Below are 20,462 nucleotides of genomic sequence, written 5' to 3'. Positions count from 1 at the left end.
AGAGGGGTTGGGCTCCCCATAGAAGGTAGGATTTTAGCTAGGAATTAAAGGAGGCCAGGGAGGTCAGCAGTCAGAGCAGAGGAACAAGTGCCTTCCAGGCCTGGGGGACAGTGAGAGAAAATGGCTGGAGATGAGAGATGGAGGATCTTGTTCATGGCCAAACCAGGAGGCCACTGTCACTGGATCCAAGAGTATGTGTGAGGGAGTGGGGTGTAAGAAGACTGGAATGGTAGGAGGGGTCTGGGTTATGAAAGGCTCTGAATGCCAAATAGGTGATTTTGTATTTAATCTTGGAGGACATAGGGAGCCACTGCAGTTTATTGAGTAGGGAAGTGACATGGTCAGACCTGAGTTTTATGAAGATCAATTCAGTGGCTAAACGGAGGATGGACTGGAGTAGGGAGAGACTCCAGGCATTCTGACACCGCTCTCCTCCCCAGCACTTATTGTAGTAATCCAGGCAGGAGTTGATGAGTGTGCACGAAGGGGTGGCAGTGTCATAGGAGAGAAAGGGGGAATATTCAAGAGATGATGCAGAAGTGAAATCTACAAGAAATATGGCAGTGGTGAAACTGATGAGAGATGCTGCAGAGGTGAAACTGATGAGAGATGCTGCAGAGGTGAAACTGATGAGAGATGCTGCAGAGGTGAAACTGATAAGAGATGCTGCAGAGGTGAAACTGATGAGAGATGCTGCAGAGGTGAAACTGATGAGAGATGCTGCAGAGGTGAAATTCATCAGAGATGCTACAGAGGTGAAACTGATGAGAGATAATGCAGAGGTGAAATTGATGAGCAAATGTATATGTATATGTCTTGGGATTTGAACTCCAGTCTCCCTGACTCTAAGTCCACTGCCCTACTCACTCCAGGATGCTGCCTCTCAGGGCTTCCAGCTATGCTGGCTCCCTTTCCTATCCCTGAAAAGGACCAAAAGTAAGGTGGCATCCCCCACTCCAGGCACTGGGCACATTCCCACTGTCCTATTTTGAAGATGAGAAAATAGAACGGGTGGGTAGGAGCTATATGGAGGCAGATTGTGGCTCAGTATTTAAAAACAAATGAACAAAAACTTTCTAATAATCCAGGTTGCTCAAAAGTGGAATGGGTTGTCTTATGGAGGGTATCTACCATCGTGAAGGACCTCAAGTTGATGGCATGGGAAGGCTGGCTGAAGGAGAAGACTATCTCAAAGGTTCTCTCATGAAAGATGAATCCTCTTGGTCCCAGAGGGCGGCTTGGGAGCAACGGTGGCAGTAAGGCTTGTTGTAACGAAATGTCTCCTAATAACGAGCTGGCCAAAAGAGGATGGGGCTTCTTTGGCAGGGGTGGGCTCTCCCTCCCTGCAAGTCTTTAAGCAAAGGCTGATGCCTACTTGTTGGGGATGTTATAAGGAGATTCCTCTTCAAGTCTGGGTTCAACTATATGCCTGCTGCCCCTCCACCAGCTCCTTCCCTACCCTCTTCTCCCCTACCCAGGAAACCAAGGCAGGAAGGATCTCACACACTTCCCCCTGCCAACAGCCATCCCACCAAGGGTGGAAAGGATGCGGAAGGTTTTGGCAGGAAACTTCTACAAACCCATTTCATTAGCTAACCTAGTGAACCTGGGCTAATGCCCACAAACAAGTGCCAGGAGCACATGCATTAGATGAATTGGTTCTAATTGGAAGGTTTCATCACAGTATAGGAGATGGAGAGCTGGCCCCAGAGTCAGGAAGGCTAGAGTTCAACTCTGGTCTCTGATTTATACTGGATGGGTGACCCTGGGCAAACTCTCACTGTCCTAGAGAGGGCGCCAGCCTGCAGTGGTGGAGTTTCTCTATACAAGGGATAGGAACTAAACCTGGTACAAGGACCTTCTAGGTGAGGAAACTCCCTTTGCCAATGCTGGGCAGCACCTCCTCTGAGAAGTTGAGTCTTAGAGAATCAGGGTGCCTGTTGAATTGTCACAGAGATTATGTGCATCAGATATGAGACATGGGGCCTTCCTGGCTCTGAGGTCATCACTCTATCCACTTCCCAGGGTGCTGCCACTCATTAATTCAATAATGTTTATAGGTTACTTATTAATAGGTGTCCTGAGCACTGTGGGGGAAACCCAGGTCAACGAGATAAGCTCCAGCTAGGATCGCAAGTAACTGGGCTACACAGGGCATGTGTGAGAGATGCCCTAGAGGCTGGACTTGTTTGACTTAGTCCCACGGGGCAGTCGTGGAAGATTTCAACTTAACATATGGGAGAACTTCCTAAAAACAGCAACAGCCAATGAGTGAAATGAGCTCTTTCGGAAGGGTCAAAGTGAGGCTGAAGGTCCATTTGGTGGCGATGTCACAGAAGGATGCCCATTCAGGTTTGGCTTTGGATTAGGTAGACTCTGAGGTCTTGGACAAGGCTAAGATTCTGTGACCCTATATCTTTTTTTTTTTTTTGGCTAGGCAATGGGGTTAAGTGACTTGCCCAGGGCCATACAGCTAAGTGTCAAGTGCCTGAGGCCAGATTTGAACTCAGGTCCTCCTGACTCCAGGGCTGGTACTCTATCCACTGCACCACCTAGCTATCTCCTACCCCATATCTTTACAATGATGGATGCTACTTAAGGAAGAAGAAGGGCTGAAAATAAAAGGAGCTGGGCAAGTGGACAGACCCAGTGCTAAACTGGTTATCAGCAAAATATTGAAAAACACTAACGGGGTAGGCAACTAGGCACTGTGCACAGAGAGCTGGGCTTGGAGTTAGGAATAGCTGAGTTCAAATCCATCCTTAACCACTGACTAGCTATGTACCCCTGGGCAGGTTGCTTAACCTCTGCCTCAGTTTCCCCAACTGTAAAATGTGGACAATAACAGCACCCACCTCCCTGGGAAATATTGTCTCCAAATAAGATGAGATGCATGAAAGTGCTCTGCAAACCTTAAAGTTATTATTATGTGTTAAAGTCATATTTATTAAATATATTATTAAAATTATATATTAAACATACTTTTTGATTATATTATTAATAATAACTTTTTTCAAAGGCAGAAGGGACCCATTTTATTGCTTATAATGCAGATCATTAAGAGCACTTATCACTATTGATAATAAAAAGATCAGAATTTCTAGCTAAAAAGTAATAGTAGTAGTAGTGGTAGTAGTAGTAATAATAATAATAATGGCTACATTTGCCTCAGTTCTTCATCTATAAAATGAGCGGGAGAAGGAAATGGCAAACCACTCCAGTATCTCTGCCAAGAAAACCCCAAATGGGGCCCCAGAGAGTCAGACTTAACAGCAACCAACTTTGGGCAGCTCACATCCCCTCAGGGGGCTTCGCGTCTCCCCCCTTCTTTGGAAAATAAGAGAGGAGGATGACAGGGTCACTAAGGGTCCCTCTACTTCTCATAGTATCTTAGTCTATGGATCTAAAGGTCCTCCCAGCCCTAACATTCTTGGTTCTAACATTTCCCCCACCTCCAGCTTTTACATTCACTGTTCTAAATGCCCTCCCAGCTGTGACATTCCCTGTTCTAAGGCCCCTCCCAGCTCTGACATTCCCTGTTCTAAGGCCCCTCCCAGCTCTTCCATCCCCTGTTTTAAGGCCTCTCCTAGCTTTGATGTTCGATGTTGTAAGGTCTTTCCTACTTCTAGCATTCTCTGCTCCTAAGGCCTTCACATCATTGATATTCCATGTCCTAAAAGATGTCCCAGTTTTGATATTTTATGATTTTATAACTAGAGAATCCATTGGGCCAGGAATACCAGGTGGGCAGTTTACCAACAAGCTTGCCCTGAAAAAAATGACTATTTCCTCAATCTGGGCATAAAGTACAACTCAAATAAAGCTGACTTCCTATAGAGAACATAGAGAAATACTTAAGAAATCCAAAATATTTTATTTCACTGTTTGTCATTTCTGAACTGAACCCATTCAAGGAGGCCAAGGTCAGGTTGAGTGCTCCTCTGTGACCAGTAGGTGGCACTACACCACAATAGTAGCTACCAACACTGTTATCAACCGGACTACATGCTCCGCCTCCAAAGGACACCAGGGGGAGCTGTTTCCAAAGGAGACCAACCAGTACATATCTTCAAACACATTTTTAAACCCCTTAACCCTGGAGCCTTTTCCCTTAACCACGGCACTTTCCTACCCAAGAAGCAACAGAGTGCCCCCTGCCTCTAGGCTCAAATACACACTCCTCTGTTTGGCATTGAAAGCCTATCTTTCCAGGCTCAGTCCACACACTGGCCAAACTGCTGGTCCTTATACACAACATCCCATCTCCTGTCTCCAGGCCTTCGCTCAGGCCATGCCTCATGCCTGGAATGCAATCCCTTCTTCTTCCACATCATAAAATACTCGCTTCCTTCAAGGATCAGCTATAAGGCCACTTTCCACAAGAAGCCTAATTCTACCACATTTGCCCATGCCCCAAAATTGTCGTGTATACCGTTTGGATTTAATTTTCTACATATGTACTGTTTCCCACCTCCCAATAGCTTGCACGGCTTTCATTTTTGCCTGGGCATCTTCGTTGCCTAGCACTGCATCTGGACGTATTTGGTGCTTTGTGAATGTGCGATGAATTGGATTAGGTAGGGGATGCTGACGGGAGCTAGCCTCGCGCCTGAAGATGACCCAGTCATGTGTGGCCTGGGGGACAAGTCACTTAAACCCTCTATCTAGAAGGCTGGGTCCCTTCAAGTCCTAGTCAATGATCGACTCTTAGCAGAGTGCCTGGCACATTTCATTATTCAGCTGTTTTTCAGTTGTGTCTGATTCTTCAGGACTCCACTTGGGGTTTTCTTGGTAGAGATACTGGAGTGGTTTGCCATTTCCTTCTCCAGCTCATTTGACAGATGAGGAAACTGAGGCAAAGAGGCTTAAGGGACTTACTCAAAATCACACAGCTAGGAAGTATCTGAGGCAAGATTTGAACTTGGGTCATCCTGCCTCCAGACGGGGATGTCTGTACACCACACAAGCTGGTCCCTCCTAACTTGCTACTAGTCTTTTTACACCATTACTCTTTTCCATGTGCCTTCTTGTTGCTGTTCCTCAAACAAGACACTCACCTTCCACTCCAAGTATTTGCAGCTAACCCCATGCCTGGAACTGTCTCCCAAATCATCTCTCCTTCCTGGCTTCTCTGGCTTCCTTCTACTCTCAGCTAAAACCCCACCTTCTACAAGACATCTTTCCCTAGTCTTCCTTAATCTTGGTGCCTTCCCTCTGAGACTACCCCCTTTTCTCCCATCTATGTATTGTTTGTATGGAGTTGGGGTCATGTGATCTCCCCCCTTAGACTGTCAGCTTCCCAAGAGTGGGCACTTTCTTTGGCCTTTCTCTGTATCCCATGAGCACCTGGCTCATGGGAATCTATCCACTCCACTTCATCCCTGTTAGAGAGAAAGAAAGAGTCCTCCGAGTGCTCCACACTTGCCCAAGGAAACACAGCTAGTCAGTAACAGAGCCGATCTCATGACTGTTAGCCACAGGCTCTGGCTGGGGATCTCATGTAGGGTTACCGGTCTTATACAAAATCCAACTATGAAAATCTTCACAGAGAATGACAACCTTCATGCCCGAGATCTCTACTGGAGGCTCATGCCCATCACAACTGGTAACACTGAGACAAAAGGAAACCACTGGTTTGCTGAATGAAGCGTGGGTTAGACTGGAAATAAGCCAAGACATTAAAATCTGATTTCTTCCAGGAAGCCTTGGATTGAAGCCACGTGTGTTACCAAGAGACCTCCAACGCTCTCCTCCTGTGCCTCAGCAAGATTTCACCTCCCTTTGTTAGATTTAGGGGACATAGCATAGGACCCTCAGTTTTTTTCCTGCAGACCCATTTTTCACTCTCTGGAGGGGAAGGGGCCATATTGGCAGCTACCAACTAATATGTTCTCCCCATGGGAACTACAGGGGAGCTGGTCAGCTCACCTACTGATTCATGATCAATCACATTAATTTCAACAATAAATGGGTCAACAGGGGCCTCCAGGTATCCTATCTGCTTATGGGCTTAATATTAACGGGGGCAGCTGGTGGCACAGTGAATAGAGCACTGGGCCTATAATCAGAAAGACTCATCTTCCTGAGTTCAAATCTGGCCTCAGACACTGGGTGACCCTGGGCAAGCCACTTTACACTGTCTGCCTCAGTTTCCTCATCTGTAAAATGAGCTGGAGAAGGAAATGACAAGTCATTCCAGTATCTCTGCCAAGAAAACCCCAAAATGGGTCATGGAGAATTAGATACAACTGAAGAACAACAACAAATTAATAGATTTCTTTGCCCTAATTCTTATCAGTCAACTGAGACCATGCAGAGCACCCAATATGTGAAAAACACTCCACTAGGCATTCTGGGCAGAGACCCAAAACATGGAAGCTTACATTCTCACAACGGAGACAAGAAACATAAATATAACAGATACCCCAAAAAGTAACTAATGAGACATACAACTCAAGCGAATAATGACGATGTGGGACCAAGGAAATCAAATAATCCCTACAAGTATCATTATCATATTAAGAATAAAATCAAATAAAATATCCTGGTAATCCTTCCCAGCTCTGACATCCCCTGTTCCGAGGCCCCTCCCAGCTCTGACATTCCCCATTTGGAGGCTGTTTCTAGCTCTGACATTCCCTGTTTTGAGGTTGTTTCTAGCTCTGACATCCCATGTTCTGAGGCTGTTTCTAGCTCTGACATCCTGTGTTCTAAGTTCCCTTCTGAACACCTTATATTTTGTGATTCCAAATCTCTCACCCTCTCTGCTTTGTCTAGTAGAGTACCCTTAATATAGGTGGCTGCTATAGATCATAAGCCTGGAGGGCAGGAACTGTGTCCAGCCCAAGGTGCTGCCGACTCACTGAGTACTTAGTGAATACTTAATGACGCCTCAAGGCCTGACTGGAAGTCAAACCTCAGCTGTACACTCTTAGCTTGACTGACAGTTTCCTTAAAGACCTGATTTCTGAGCAGGCCCTTGGAAAGCCCAAAGCCCAGGCTTGTGGGCCAGAAGCGTCCCTGCTTTTCCATCACCCTGCTGGCTTTGGGAGCAGGCCTGACCCCTCAGGGGGCTGCGTCCCATTCTTTCCTGCTATTTTAAGGAGCAATTTCCCATGTGAAGAGAGCATGACTGCAGCATTTTTTGGTGGTGTTAAGTGTGATTGGCAATCATGACAGCTCGCTGGAGAGGAACACTCCTCAGATCTCATTCCAGTCTGTCATTACGGGGGGGGGGGGGGGGGAATCTAGTCTCTAAGGAGGAGCTGCAAGTTATGGGCATAGTGACTGGTTATTTCCAGGCCAGTTGGGCTTCATGTATAAAGACGAGGAATCCGTTTAGCCGGAGACCCTCCAATCGGTGAGGAGCTTACATCTTTAGCACAGTGCCTGGCACACAGTAGGGGCTTAATATGTGCTTGTGGATCAATTAGTTGACATTGTTTTTGTCCAATCATTTTTCAGTTGTGTCCGACTCTCCGTGACCCCATTTGGGGTTTTCTTGGTAAAGGTACTGGAGTGGTTTGCCATTACTTTCTCCAGCTCATTTTACAGAGGAGGAAACTGAAGCCAACAGGGTGAAGTGACTTGCCCAGGGGCACACAGCTGGTAAGTGTCTGGTTCTGGATTTGAACTCAGGAAATCCAAGCCAGGTATTCTGTGCAGTATGGCGCTCCCTAGCTGCCCCCATTAGTTCACAGACACCTCTATTTTTGTGCATGTTGTCTTTCCTGTTAGAATGTAAACACCCCAAGGGCTGTCTTTGTATACCTAGAGCCTTACACACAGTAGGTGCTTAATAGATGTTTCTGATCGAATAATTAATTTGTATATACTTGGATGTTTACATGTTGTGTCCTATAATAGAAGGAAAGCTCCTTGGGAGTAGTGACTGATTCAGTTTTGTACCTGGAACTGTATCCAGCACTTGGTAGGCTCTTTTCTTTTTAGGCAGCTGGGGTTAAGTGTAGGCACTTTTCTTTTAAAAATTATTATTTTTTAAAATTTTTCTACATTCACTTTAATAAGATGTTGAGTTCCACATTTTTTTCTCCCTCCCTTCCTTCCCCCCCCAGAAGACAGCACGCAATCTGATATAGATTATACACGTAAAATTATATTAAACATACTTCCTTAGTAGGCACTTTAAAGAGTACTTGTTGAAGTGAATTGACAACTGCAGGTAGGAGATGGACCAGAAAGAGTTGGAAACACTTGGATTTGGGAAGAGAAGAGAACATTTATTCAAGGGCCTACTATGTACAAGATGCTGGGCTAAGCTTTACAAATATTATCTCATTTGATCCTCACAATAACTCCGGGAAGTAGATGCCTTTATAATCCCTATTTTACAGGTGAGGAAACTGAGGCAGAGAAAGGTTAAGTGATTTGCCCAGAGTTATACAGCTAGCAAGTTCCTGTGGCTGGATTTGAACTCAGGTTCTCCAGATTCAGAGAAGCTACGGTCTGATGCTTGACTCAGACCCAGATTACTTACTCTCCAGCCAGTAGGCAAGGGCTGAGCCCCACCAGTCCACCATCTTACCTCTCCCCACTCTGCCGAGGATCGTTCCAGGTCCCATACTGGCTATCACTCTCCTGCACCAGGGTGTCCGTGTCCTTGGCCTCCGGGGGCTGCCTCGAGAAACACTGTTTGAGCTGATCCTGCAGAGACAAAGGGGAAAACGGACATGAGAGCAGGAAGTGACCCTGGGCCCCTTCCCGCCATGACCCCAACCAGCTCATGGCCCTGGCAAGTACACCCAAGAACCCCCTGGCCCATGGGCTCATCAGGTTCAAGGCCACAGTCAGGGAGATTATCCCAGCTTAGGAAGGGAGGAAAAGTCCAGGTGGCAAACATAAGAATGCAATTTCGAGGACACAGTGTGAGAGGTTATGAATGAGCAGAAATGATTGTCACGGTCACATCTTGCCATGGGATGGGGGCTCTTAACCTCGGTTCACAAGAATCACAGAACCATAGATTCAGAGCTGAGGAGACCTTAGGGGCCACTGAGTCCAATCCCCTCACTCCTCCCACTCTGCCATTTTGCAGATGAAGAAACAAGGCACGGAGAGGTTGTGACATGCACAGGGTCACACAGCCAGGAAAGGTCTGTGGATTTGAACATAGCTTTAAAAAAGAAAAAAAGGATCACCAAAAGTCATGACAGAACTGGAATATGCCAATCTCATTTTGATGATGAGGAAAACGAGGCCCAGAGAAGGAAATGACCTACCCAGAGCCACACGGCAGAACTGGTAGCATGGCCTGTTTTGGTTTAATAGGATAACAATCCATTGGGAATCGTTTTTCATTTCTTATTTCAAAATCTTTCCCTCCTGCCTAGAGGATAAAGTCTAGCTAGGCCCTGAAGGCCCTCTCCCAGCTAGCCTCAACATACCTTTCTAGTTTTATTTCCCTATATCTCCTCTCCCTAGAAAGACAGTGAGACTGTGGATAGAGTGTTGTACTTGAAGTCAAGAAGACCCAAATTTCACTTGTGTAACCTTGGGTAAGTCATTTCAGCTAATCTGAATCTCAAGTTCCTAAACTGTAAAATGGGGTAATAATAATGTAGGCTTTATTTATGGGGTATTGTAAGGCTCAAGTGAAATAATGTATCTAAATGCTTTTAAAATATTATATAAACATCAGTCATCATCATTATCATTGTTATTACATGAAGTCTTTCTCCAGCCAAACTAGGCTCTGGGCCTCAGTTTCCTCAACTATAAAAAACGTGGTGATTAGATCAGATGGGCTCTAAGGTTTCCTCTCCTCCAAAGCAACAATCCCATGATTTCTGGACTTCAAAATCCTGCTTTGCTACTTACTGCCTGTGTAGACTCGTCACATCTCTGAGCCTCAGTTTCCCCATCTGAAAAATGAGGGCATTGAACTAGATGACCTCTGAGGTTCTTTCTAGCTCCACAATAATTGCTCTCTGATCCTATGATGAGATGACCTCTACTTCTAGCCACAGCATTTTTTAAATCAAAGTGTCAGTCCAAACTCTAAGTATTTAAGGGCCAACTGAACTTCCTCCAGGAAGCCCACCTGCAACTGATCTCCCTCTGAACTTCCAGTCCTGTTCTTTAGATGTGCTGCTCATGCGTCAGAAGAAAGAATGGCTTCCAACATGGCGGAAGGCACCATATGGGGAATTTGGGGGAGGACATGGAAAAGAGTCATACAGGATGGGCAGGGCATGGATGGATGGATGGATGGATGGGTGGATAGATGGATGGACAGGCGGATTGAGGGACGCACGGACAGATGCATGAATGGATGGACAGACACATGAATGGATAGATGGATTCATGGATGGATAGATGGATGCATGGATGGATAGATGGACGTGTGGACAGACAGATGGACACATGGATGGATAGAAGGGGGTGGACAGAAAGATGGACGCCTGAATGGATAGATGGATGCATCGCAGACGGGTTGTGACCCATATCACTGAAGGAAACTCTCAAACCAATGAAGTCACAGATAATTGCAGAATATTTGAGTCACTCATGTCTCATGACAGTCTTGTCATGTCACATAACACTAATTTATGTTATCTTTCCACCTAATTATTCTAATAAGCTCCTTGAAAGCACAGGCCATGTCTTACGCTGATTTTCCCCCAGAGTGCCTTACTCAATCTGTGATGACAAAGTAGGTACTTGGTAGGTATTATTTTGAGGGCAGAGACTGTCTTTGCTTTTGGATTTATAGCCCCAGTGCTGAACACGTTTGGCACACAGCAATCACTTAATAAATATATTTCATTCATTCATTCTCCCCCTGAAGTTCTCCCTCCTCTCAAAAATTTTAAAATAAACAGGACCTGGTCACAGATCAGCCCTTCCAGTGAACAACCCCGTTCTGCCCCTTTGCTGAATCCATTTCTATTTGGAGCAATTGCTGTCCATCTAAGTGTTTGCATGACCAATGAGGTCAACATCAGTCCGGGAATACACTGACCTCAACTCTCCTGGGGAGACAGACAATCTAGCTTTCACCTGTATATCTCATTTGGGTCAGCCCCCATCCCTACTGACAATGGCTAATCATGGAGCCTGAGACAACACTTCCCCCAGTTTCCTGCAATGCAGAGGCCACGCCTGCTAGTAACACTAGTGTACTGTCAGCTCCTATTTTAGGAACTATTTTATCCTTGGAAAATGAACATTCTCTTCTCCCTTCACATCGTTCCCCTCTGTGCATTCTCCATTCTAATCAAAGCCAACAGCTAGCTGTACCTGACATACAGAACTCTATTTCCTCCCTACGTGTTTTTGCCTATACTGTGCCCCTCACCTGGAGGGCTCTCCCTCCTCACCTCCTCTTTCTCTTAGCACTTCCCATACAACTAGTGAGCGTCAGTGACACGGTCCTAGCCCCCGGTCTCTTCAATGCCAAATCCCACAATATCTCACAGGGTTGCGATGGAGAAAGTACTTTGTGAACCTTCAAGGCCTACATAAAAGTTTGCTATTATTGTTATGCTGGGAAAATAGCTCAAAAAGGTCAGGGTGTGTCCAGTACTCTATGTTTATGAAGCTAGTGCACTCTCTGGGATTCCCAAAATCACCAGTCAGAGTTAAGGTGCTAAACCCTGCAAATTGCCCCTCCCCGCAAAGATCAGCCTTTTATCAAGCCTGGCATGAGGGGGGCAGGGTTTTATACCCACCTTGGCCCAGGGACAGGCTTCCCTGGCTCTAGTTGTGCCCCAGGGGCCTGGCTTCCTTCAGTACATGGTATGACTTCATTCACATAAGGAGCTAATGTAGGGGGCAAGGGGAGGTTGTCTGCTGCTCTTGCTCTGTGTGTGTGTGTGTGTGTGTGTGTGTGTGTGTGTGTGTGTGTGTGTCTCTTTCCTTTCTCTTTTCTCTTACTCTGTCTCCTCTATCTCTCTCGGTCTCTGTCTCTCGTCTCTATGTGTCTGTCTGTCTCTCTCTCATGTGTGTATCTCTCTGTTTCTCTCTATCTCTTGTCTCTCTTTGTCTCTGTCTCCCTCTCCTTTACCCAGCCTGGTTTTTAGGAAGAAGCCCCTCCCAAGTCCTCCCCCACTGCCCCTCCTCCTCTTAGAGGGGCGGGTGGATGCAATGCAATACCCTCGGTAAGGCTCAGGGTCAGATGGGCTGCCTTGTGTTCCAGGCTAGGCATAGCTGCCACTACTATAGCCTTGATCACCGTTCCTGACTTGTTTGCTAGGCCAGGGTAAGGAAGACCTAGCTGATTCCGTAATGGTGGGGATCCGGGCTGGCCTTGCTGGCCATCAACAGAGGCCATCTCAGAGTCAAACCCTCCCGTTTTATAGATAAGAACACTGAGGCCAGACGCAGTCAAAAGACTAGTCTGAGGTCACACAACCAGCTGGAATTGTAAGAGACAAGGTCATGGTTTTAGAGCTAAAATTGACCTCTGGAGGCACCTGGTCTAATCCTCTTATTCTGAAGAGAAGGGACTAGCCCAGGATCACAGCGCCAGGAGTGGAACGGTGGGTCCCCTGCCCAAAGGCCAATCCCCTTTCCATGGAGAAGGCAACAGAGGAGGAGAGGCCCCTGAAGGGAATTCAGAGGATCAGATTCAGAACTGGAAGGGAGCTCAGAGACCACCCAGCCCTGACTCAGCTCCCATGGAGGCAGGAAGTGTCAGGGCCGGGTTGGGTGCCCGGGACCTCAACCGACAGGGCCTCTAGCTAGCTCCGGATAGCTTCTCCCACACCCAAGAAAACAAATAAAATGATGGCAGGTATCACGAAACTTGAAAGAGCCTGAGTACTCCACCCAGCGAATAATTTCTACTCAAATGCATACACCAAACAGTATATGCCCCATTGTTAAGCCTCTTTATTGGTGTCAAAGATAGCAAAGCAGATTTATTTATCCAGAAAAATCCTTTCCCTCAAAGCATATCCTACTGATTTCTCCACTGGTTCACTGTTCGGCCATTTTTTAGTCACCCCATTTGGGGTTTTCTTGGCAAAGATCCTAGAGTGATTTGCCATTTCCTTCTCCAGCTCATTTGACAGATGAGGAAACTGAGGCCAACAGGGTAAAGTGACTTGCCCAGGGCCACCCAGCTAGTAAGCGTCTGAGGCCAGATCTGAACTCATGAAGATGAGTCTTCGGAACTCCAGGCCCTGCACTTTACACACTATGGTGCCACCTAGCTGCCCTTCCTCATTGGTAAGTGCTCTCCTACCCCAACTGCTCCAGCTATAGCAGCTATAGATTTTTCACATACTTGTATTGATTTCTCTGCTTCCAGGCTGAATTCTCCCAACCCCAATAGAATTAAAGCTCCTTGAAGGTAGCCATTTCCATTCCTGTCTTTGTGTTCAAGGGGCCCACCACAGTGTTGGAACTTGAATGTCACCAAGACACAGTAAATCTGTTGTCCAAGACACCAGACACTCGGCTTTGGACAACCTTTGTTACGGCACAGTTGACAGGCCGTTTAATCCAAACCCTGCATTTTCCAGATGGGGAGGCAGAAGCTCCGATAGGTGATGAGGTCACCCAGGCAGAGAATAACAGTGCCAGAATTTGAATCCAGACCCTCAGAGGCCAACCTAGGGGTTCCTGCCACTCCACCAAGCTTCAATCCTCCAGACGGCCTGCTCTGGACATAGGTCCCCTGAACGCTATCTAAAGTATAGACACAAAGCATCCGAGGGAAGTCGATCAAAGATATAAATGCCACAGGGTGTTGCTACCCCAGGCTCAGCAGGGCCTCTCTTCACCATGGGCCTGAGTCATCCATTGAGAAGAGCGCTCAGCCGAAAGGGGACAGATCGAGTACAGACACATTGGCTCCTCTGGGGATGCATTACCCCAAATGACAGAAATAAACATTCACAGTTTTTCAGGAGAGGCGGGGGTTGGGTTGCACATTATTTGTCTTCCTGGAGGGAGCTCTCCGGGTGGGAGACAGAGCTTCAGAAGGTTCCGTGCTAAGAACAGTCTGGGCCATTTCTTGCTCCTGGCTGGTAAATGTGCTAACAAGCGTAGTCGCTATGGTGAGTGTGGGGACATCAGCAGGCCTCTCGGCCAGCGCCATCCCCAGGGCCCAGGTGCCGGCCTTCTGGAGGGCCAAGCTCAGAGAAGGAGCCCTTGGGAGAAGGGGGACCCCCAGACCTCCAGCAACATCAATGCCTGTCTGCCTCTCACACAGTCCATCACAAAAGGGGATGTAGAGGGGAAGCCTCGCTGAGGGAGGAGTGGTACCTTGTGGCAACAGGCACAGGTTTGGTTTCCTCCTTGGACCACTCTAAATTTTAGGCAAAGAAAGCTGACCGCCCAAGAGCCTTTTCTCATCAAGGCCAACCTGACTGACTCAGAGGGTCACCGAACCATAGTGTGTCCGAGGAGAAAGGAACCCTAGAAACCATTCACTCCAACCCTCTCGTTTTCCAGATGGATCATTTTAAGCTGATTTTACCTGGAAACAAATGTTTGGGAGGGAGAAGGGCTCCATACTGAAAGCTGGCCATGCCCCTCCCTGGGGCAGCCCTGCCCTCCAGGCCAAAGAATCCACACATGAGGCTTGAAGTCAAAGGGGGCAGCTATTTCTAGAGACGTCCCCATCCTTTGGAGTATATTTCCAGATTTATAGCAAAGCATTTTGTTCTATTCTGGCGGTGGTGTTTTAGAGTAGTGTGACAGTTTTTGGAGATAGTTTCTCTTTCATGACTTTGATAATGAAATCACTTCTTTTTAATAAGTCATTTCTTTGGCCTCAGTTTCCCCCTCCATAAAATGAAGGGGTTGGACTGGATTTATGTATAAAATCCTTCCTGGCTCCAATATTCCATACTCCAGGGTCCTTCTCACTTTGGACTTTCCCTGTTCTAAGGCAGTCCTTCACATTCTTTCCCTGTTCTAAGGCCCCTCCCAGTGCTGACATTCCCTGTTCTCAGGCCCCTCCCAGCCCTCACATTCCCTGTTCTCAGGCCCCTCCCAGTTCTTCACATTCATGCCCTGTTCTAAGGCCCCTCCCAGTGCTGACATTCCCTGTTCTAAGGCCTCTCCCAGCTCTGACATCCCCTGTTCTCAGGCCCCTCCCAGCTCTGACATCCCCTGTTCTAAGGCCTCTCCCAGCTCTGACATCCCCTAAGGCCCCTCCCAGCCCTGACCTTCCCTGTTCTAAGGCCCTCCCAGCCCTGACATTCTCTGTTTGAGGATCCCTCCTAGCTCTGCCATGCTACAATCTAAGATTTCCCTGCACCTAGATCTGATGTTTTATGTCTCGGAGGCTCTTAGGGTTCTAACATCTCGTGTTCTGATGTTCTCTCCTTCTTTGATCCATAAGCAACAACCCAGAACTTTAGAAGACCTTCTGAAAACAACCTCCAAGTCACTCTTAACTCATGGCCCCAGATACAGTAAAGAGAGGGAGGCTTAACATTTCCATATAGAGCTCCCTCTCACACCTCAGCAGCATCACATAATTCATGAAGCCTTTTTGGAAAAACCATCATGCTTCTTGGCCAACAGCATCCTTCTACCTCCCAGAGGTGCTCATGGAAACGCTGCTTTCAGCTGCAGCCAAAAGAGGCAAATATTATTCTTTTGTAGAAACCGAACACGCCCAAACATCCCTCGTACAGTTTATTTCTGGGGACCCTCCTGCTGTTTAGCAACAGAGACAAACGGAGGCTCACAAACTCTCCGGGTTCTTTTGGGCCTAGCTAAGGTGAGTGAGAATCAGTGGAACCAGAACAAGGCTTCCCACATCTCTCTAGCTCTCTCTCTGCCTTCCTGGTCAGACAGCTCAGGCAAAACCTTGCCTAAAACCTTTGCCAAAGATTCAATGAGTTTTAAAACTGAAAGGAAATCTCTGAGCTGGGAGGGGCCTTAGAACAGGGAATGTCAGAGCTTGGAGGAGCCTTGGAACAGGGAATGTCAAAGCTGGGAGGCGCCTCAGAACAGGGAATGTCAGAGGAACCTTGGGACACAGAAGGTAGGGGCTGGAAAGGAGCTCAGAGATAAAGTGATTCCAAGCCAGTCATTTTCTAGATAAGGAAGCTGACACTGTAAGAGGACAAATCATGGGCTGCTCACAGTGACCAGTGGGTGTCCAGGCTCCTGACTCCTCAGGCAGCTTTAGCCGTGACATGTGTCATTGATTTCAATTTGGAAAAATGACACGACACCCCCCCTCCCCCACTGAACATTTGATCCAGGACCACTTTAGGTCATCTCTGTCCCAGAGTCCTCACCCCCTCCCATCTTTATTTTTAGAAGGCCAAATACCACCTTCAAGGGGCTCAGATTTCCTTTCCCCACCAGGCGCGTACTAAGAATACCAAAATCAGCAGGTCCTAATAAAAGGTCCTGCCAGAATGGCCACACCCTGACTGCTTTCTAGCTGCCCCTCTCCCCTTTGCTTCCCCCCACTGTACTGAGCCCAAGCTCTATTCTCCTAACCAATGGCCAAGGAAGAGATTTCAAAAGCAAAATTCCATTCAATCAACAGTTACCGAGCATCTGTGGAACTGGCTAGCCCCGATGCCAGCAACGAGGAGTGGGGGGTACAAGACACAGATCTCGCCCCAAAAGAATGTAGAATCCTAAGATTACAGGTTCACCAAATATAAAGATAGAAGGGATGGTAGAGATAATTGCATTCAACCCACTTTTTTCACAAATGGGGAAACTGAGGCACTTGGAAATGACAGGCCTTCACAGACTCACAGAACTTGGGCAATGGAAGCTTCCTGGCACAGAGACAAGATGTACCCCCCCATCCTGGGATCTGAAGTCCTCTTGACCACCTTCCCCCTTCCCTCCACTTGTCTAAGTATTAACCTTCCTTCAAGACCCAACACCAGGATCACCTCCTCTGCGAAGCCTGCCTGGATTGTCAGAGCTGGAGGGTCATCTAGTTCAAGGATCATAGGGCAACAGATTGAGAACTGGGAAGGACCTCAAAGGTCATTGTCCAGCCTCCATATTTTATAGATGAGGAAATTAAGTGATTGGCCCCAGGTCACAGAGGTAAGAAGAGAAAGAGAGGAGATTCCAAACCAGGTCTTCAGATTATGGAGCTGGAGGTGGAAGGGGCCTCAGTGGCCATCCAGGCCAATATCCTCATTGTACAGATGGGGAAACTGAGGCCCAGAGTCAAAGTGACTTTCCCAAGTCACTTTGCAAGTGGTAAAGCCAGCATTTGAACCCAGGTTCAAGTTAGTCCTCTGTCTAGCTCGGCCTTCAGAGCTCCCACAAACTTTTCCCACACTCCCCCCAAAACAAATGAAGTTCTGACTCCAAATCCAGAATTCCTTCTTTCTGGCATGCACGAGTACCAGCCTGTACCAGGGTCGATGCTAAAATGGCACATGTGAATTATTGTACTTTGATACCTCTGTGTGTGGCAAGCTGGGAAAAGATGGGTTTGAATCCTGCCTCTGACACTTCCTAGAGGTGTGACCTGGGGCAAGTCACTCCACGTCTGTCTGCCTCAGTTTCTTCATCTGTAAAATGAGGCTAATAATAGCCCTACCTCCCAGGGTTATCGTGAGAATCAAATGAGATAATAATTGTAAAATGCTTAGCCCAGTGCCCGGCACACAGTAGACACTTAACAAATGTTAACTTAAAATGTTAACTTATTATTTTACCAAGTGTCTACTTTGTGCTGGGGCTACAAAGAGAAAACTGAGAGGGTCTTGCCCTTCATGGAGCTGATATAATCCCCCTTCCAAATGTACAACTGAACAAAGATGCTGGATGATCCACGGGGTTCCGTGCAATGTGATTAAATGGACCGTGGGAGTCGTGGCAAAGGGCTGAGGGCATCGGGGAAGGCTGCAGGAGAGAGGCGAGCCCAGAACTAGGGCTTGAAGGATGACGGAGGAAAGGGCATCCCAGGCCAGGGGAGAAGCAGAAGGGGGTGATGAGTCTGGAGGAGGTGGGCCAGGGAGCCCACGGCGAGAGCCCTCCTGTGCCCACCGGCCGTTATTTCACCACAATGTACCAGGTCTCCTAGGCTCCCTCCACCCACCCCACAGACTGAATCTTCCTCTCTAATCAGAGAGATTTCTATAATTTGTTAGATACACGTCCAGCACAGCCACTGTTTGCTGACCTCTCCCTCAACCAGAGCCAGGTGGATGCTGACGAATTCCCAGCCTCCCCACCAATCTCTTCCATCCCACCAGCACGCCACATCTTCCTCCCTGGCATCCTGAGGCACTAAGTCCTATAAAGGGGTGCTGAGCTGCAGAGTCTCTGCTCTCCAGGTGCTGACAGAGCACAGACTTCCAGGCGGCCCAGTCCGGCTAGGGGAAGGGGGGATGCCACCTTGGAGAGCCCAGAGGTGGAAAGAAGGGTCTGGGAGAGAGAACCTAGCAGGCTGGGAATGTCAGGTTTCCAGGCCCTGCTCTACTGTTTACCAACTGGATAACCTAGGGCAAGCTGCTCCCCTGTCTGCCTCAGTTTCCTCATCTGTAAAAAAGAGGGATGACCACGGCGGTCTCTTCCAGCTTGGCCTTATGGCAATATGGCTGACTCTTTGCTAAGTGAGGTCATTAAAAAAGCATTTTTTTAAGCAACTAATGCCCTCAGTAGCCCTCACCCCCCCACCATCTCCAATCACGGGCCAAATCTTCACAGCCTCTCTCCATCTGACCCCTTCTGTTGGTTCCCACCTCCCTAACCTGGATTCGGGCCCCCCCTCACCTCTCACCTAGATTAAGGCATCAGCCTCCTAATCCATCCCTCCCTCAAGCCTCTCATCACCCCAATCCACCCTACACACTTCTGCCAAAGTCATTTTCATTAAACAAGTCTGGCCACATGACTCCCAACTCGTGGCTTCCTCTTGCCTCCAGGATCAGATGCAAGCTCCTCTGCTTAGCCCAACTTGGCCCCAACTTCATTTTTTCCAGCCTCATTATGCATCCTTCCCTCCCACACTCCTCAGTGGAGCCCAAGGGGCTGGATTCTCTCCACCTCCCATTCCCCGGCCCGGGCCTGGAATGCTCTTGCTCCTTCCCTCTGCCCGCCTTCAAGATGAGGCCTCTTCTGCATGAGGCCAGGCCATTCCCTGATGCTGCCCTACTCTCAAGGGCTAGTGCCCTCCCTCCCCTCCCCAGCTGTCTGATACTAACTACTTCGCATCTATTTGTGGTTGTTAACTTCATATTTAGGCTGAATATGTATTTTACACAGACTTTTTTTTTGTCTCTTTCATTATAAATGTACATTCTTTACAAGTAGGGATTGCATCATTCCCTGTGCTTGTAACCAGCACACAGTAGGCAAATATGATGGCTCACTGGTTGACTGATTGATCGTTAGCCATGGGAAGTACAAAGACAGAAAGGGGTGGGGGTGAGGGGTGGACAGGGCAGTAGCGGGGGGAAGGGTTCAGCAGAAAAGGCCGCACAGATGGGGTGACACTTGGCCTGGGCCTCAAAGGAAGCAAAGAGGTTCAAAAGGAGGGTGTTCCAGGTATGAGGACTGGCCTGAGGGAATGTTCTGTCCAGACCACAGTAAGGAGGCCAGCTGAAATGGAAGGCGGCTTGGAGAAGGAGGACAGAAGCAGATGATAAAGGACTTTAAATGCCTACATGACCATGGGCAGCTCATTTAACCTCCTCACCGCCTCAGTTTCCTCACTCATGGTATGATGGGGTTGGACTGATTAGCCTCTGAGGCCCTTTCCAGTTCTAGATACTAAGGAATGTAAAGCAGGGGCAACGAGGTGGCACAGTGGATAAAGCACCAGCTCTGGAGTCAGGAGGACCTGAGTTCAAATGCAACCTCAGACACTTAGTTGTGTAACCCTGGGCAATGCCAAAGAAAGAGGGAGGGAAGGAGGGAGTGAGGAAGGGAGGGAGGAAGGAAGGAAGGAAGGGAGGGAGGAAGGAAGGAAGGAAGGAAGGAAGGAAGGAAGGAAGGAAGGAAGGAAGGAAGGAAGGAAGGAAGGAAGGAAGGAAGGAAGGAAGGAAGGAAGGAAGGAAGGAAGGAAAGACCAAAAGGGTGCTCCCATGAGTAACAAGCTTGGCTACTAACTCATCAGGAGACCTTGAATGAGTTTGGTAGAAATGTGCATGAGTGTTATCATTGCCCTCTCTGGGCCTCAGCCTCCTCCTCTATAAGAACAAAGGTCTTGGATTAGCAGATCCCCAAAGTCTTCAGTGTTCTAGGATTTTTTTTTTTGGCAATTGGGGTTAAGTGACTTGCCCAGGGTCACACAGCTAGTAAGTGTCAAGTGTTTGGTCTGAGGCTGGATTTGAACTCAGGTCCACCTGACTTCAAGGCCGGTCCTCTATCCACTGTGCCACCTAGATGCCCCATGTTCTAGGATTCCAACAGCACATCATGGGGTAAGTGGGTTCCACCCTCCAAAGTCCAAGAAGGGCTTGGGGGAAGTCATCACCCACTCTAGGCTTTCTGCTAGTGAATAACCCAAGACCAAGGCACAGGGCTCACTCTTACCCAGCTGCCTC

General features: G+C 47.8%; 1 protein-coding gene across 1 annotated transcript in view; it reads right to left on the bottom strand.

Moving 5' to 3' along the window:
• KIAA1671 (KIAA1671 ortholog) overlaps nucleotides 1-20,462 on the bottom strand; it is a 217,808-nt gene that overhangs the window by 16,812 nt on the left and 180,534 nt on the right. The window contains 1 exon segment of the mRNA XM_020996320.2: nucleotides 8,546-8,664. Coding sequence (XP_020851979.1) covers nucleotides 8,546-8,664 — 119 coding nt within the window.

The sequence above is a fragment of the Phascolarctos cinereus genome, unplaced genomic scaffold (genome assembly GCF_003287225.1).
Source record: "Phascolarctos cinereus isolate Bilbo 61053 unplaced genomic scaffold, phaCin_HiC Scaffold_4;HRSCAF=312, whole genome shotgun sequence".
NCBI classification, from domain to species: Eukaryota; Metazoa; Chordata; class Mammalia; order Diprotodontia; family Phascolarctidae; genus Phascolarctos; species Phascolarctos cinereus.
The sequence above is the reverse complement of the archived record's forward strand: the minus strand, read 5'-3'. Positions and strand labels throughout refer to the sequence as shown.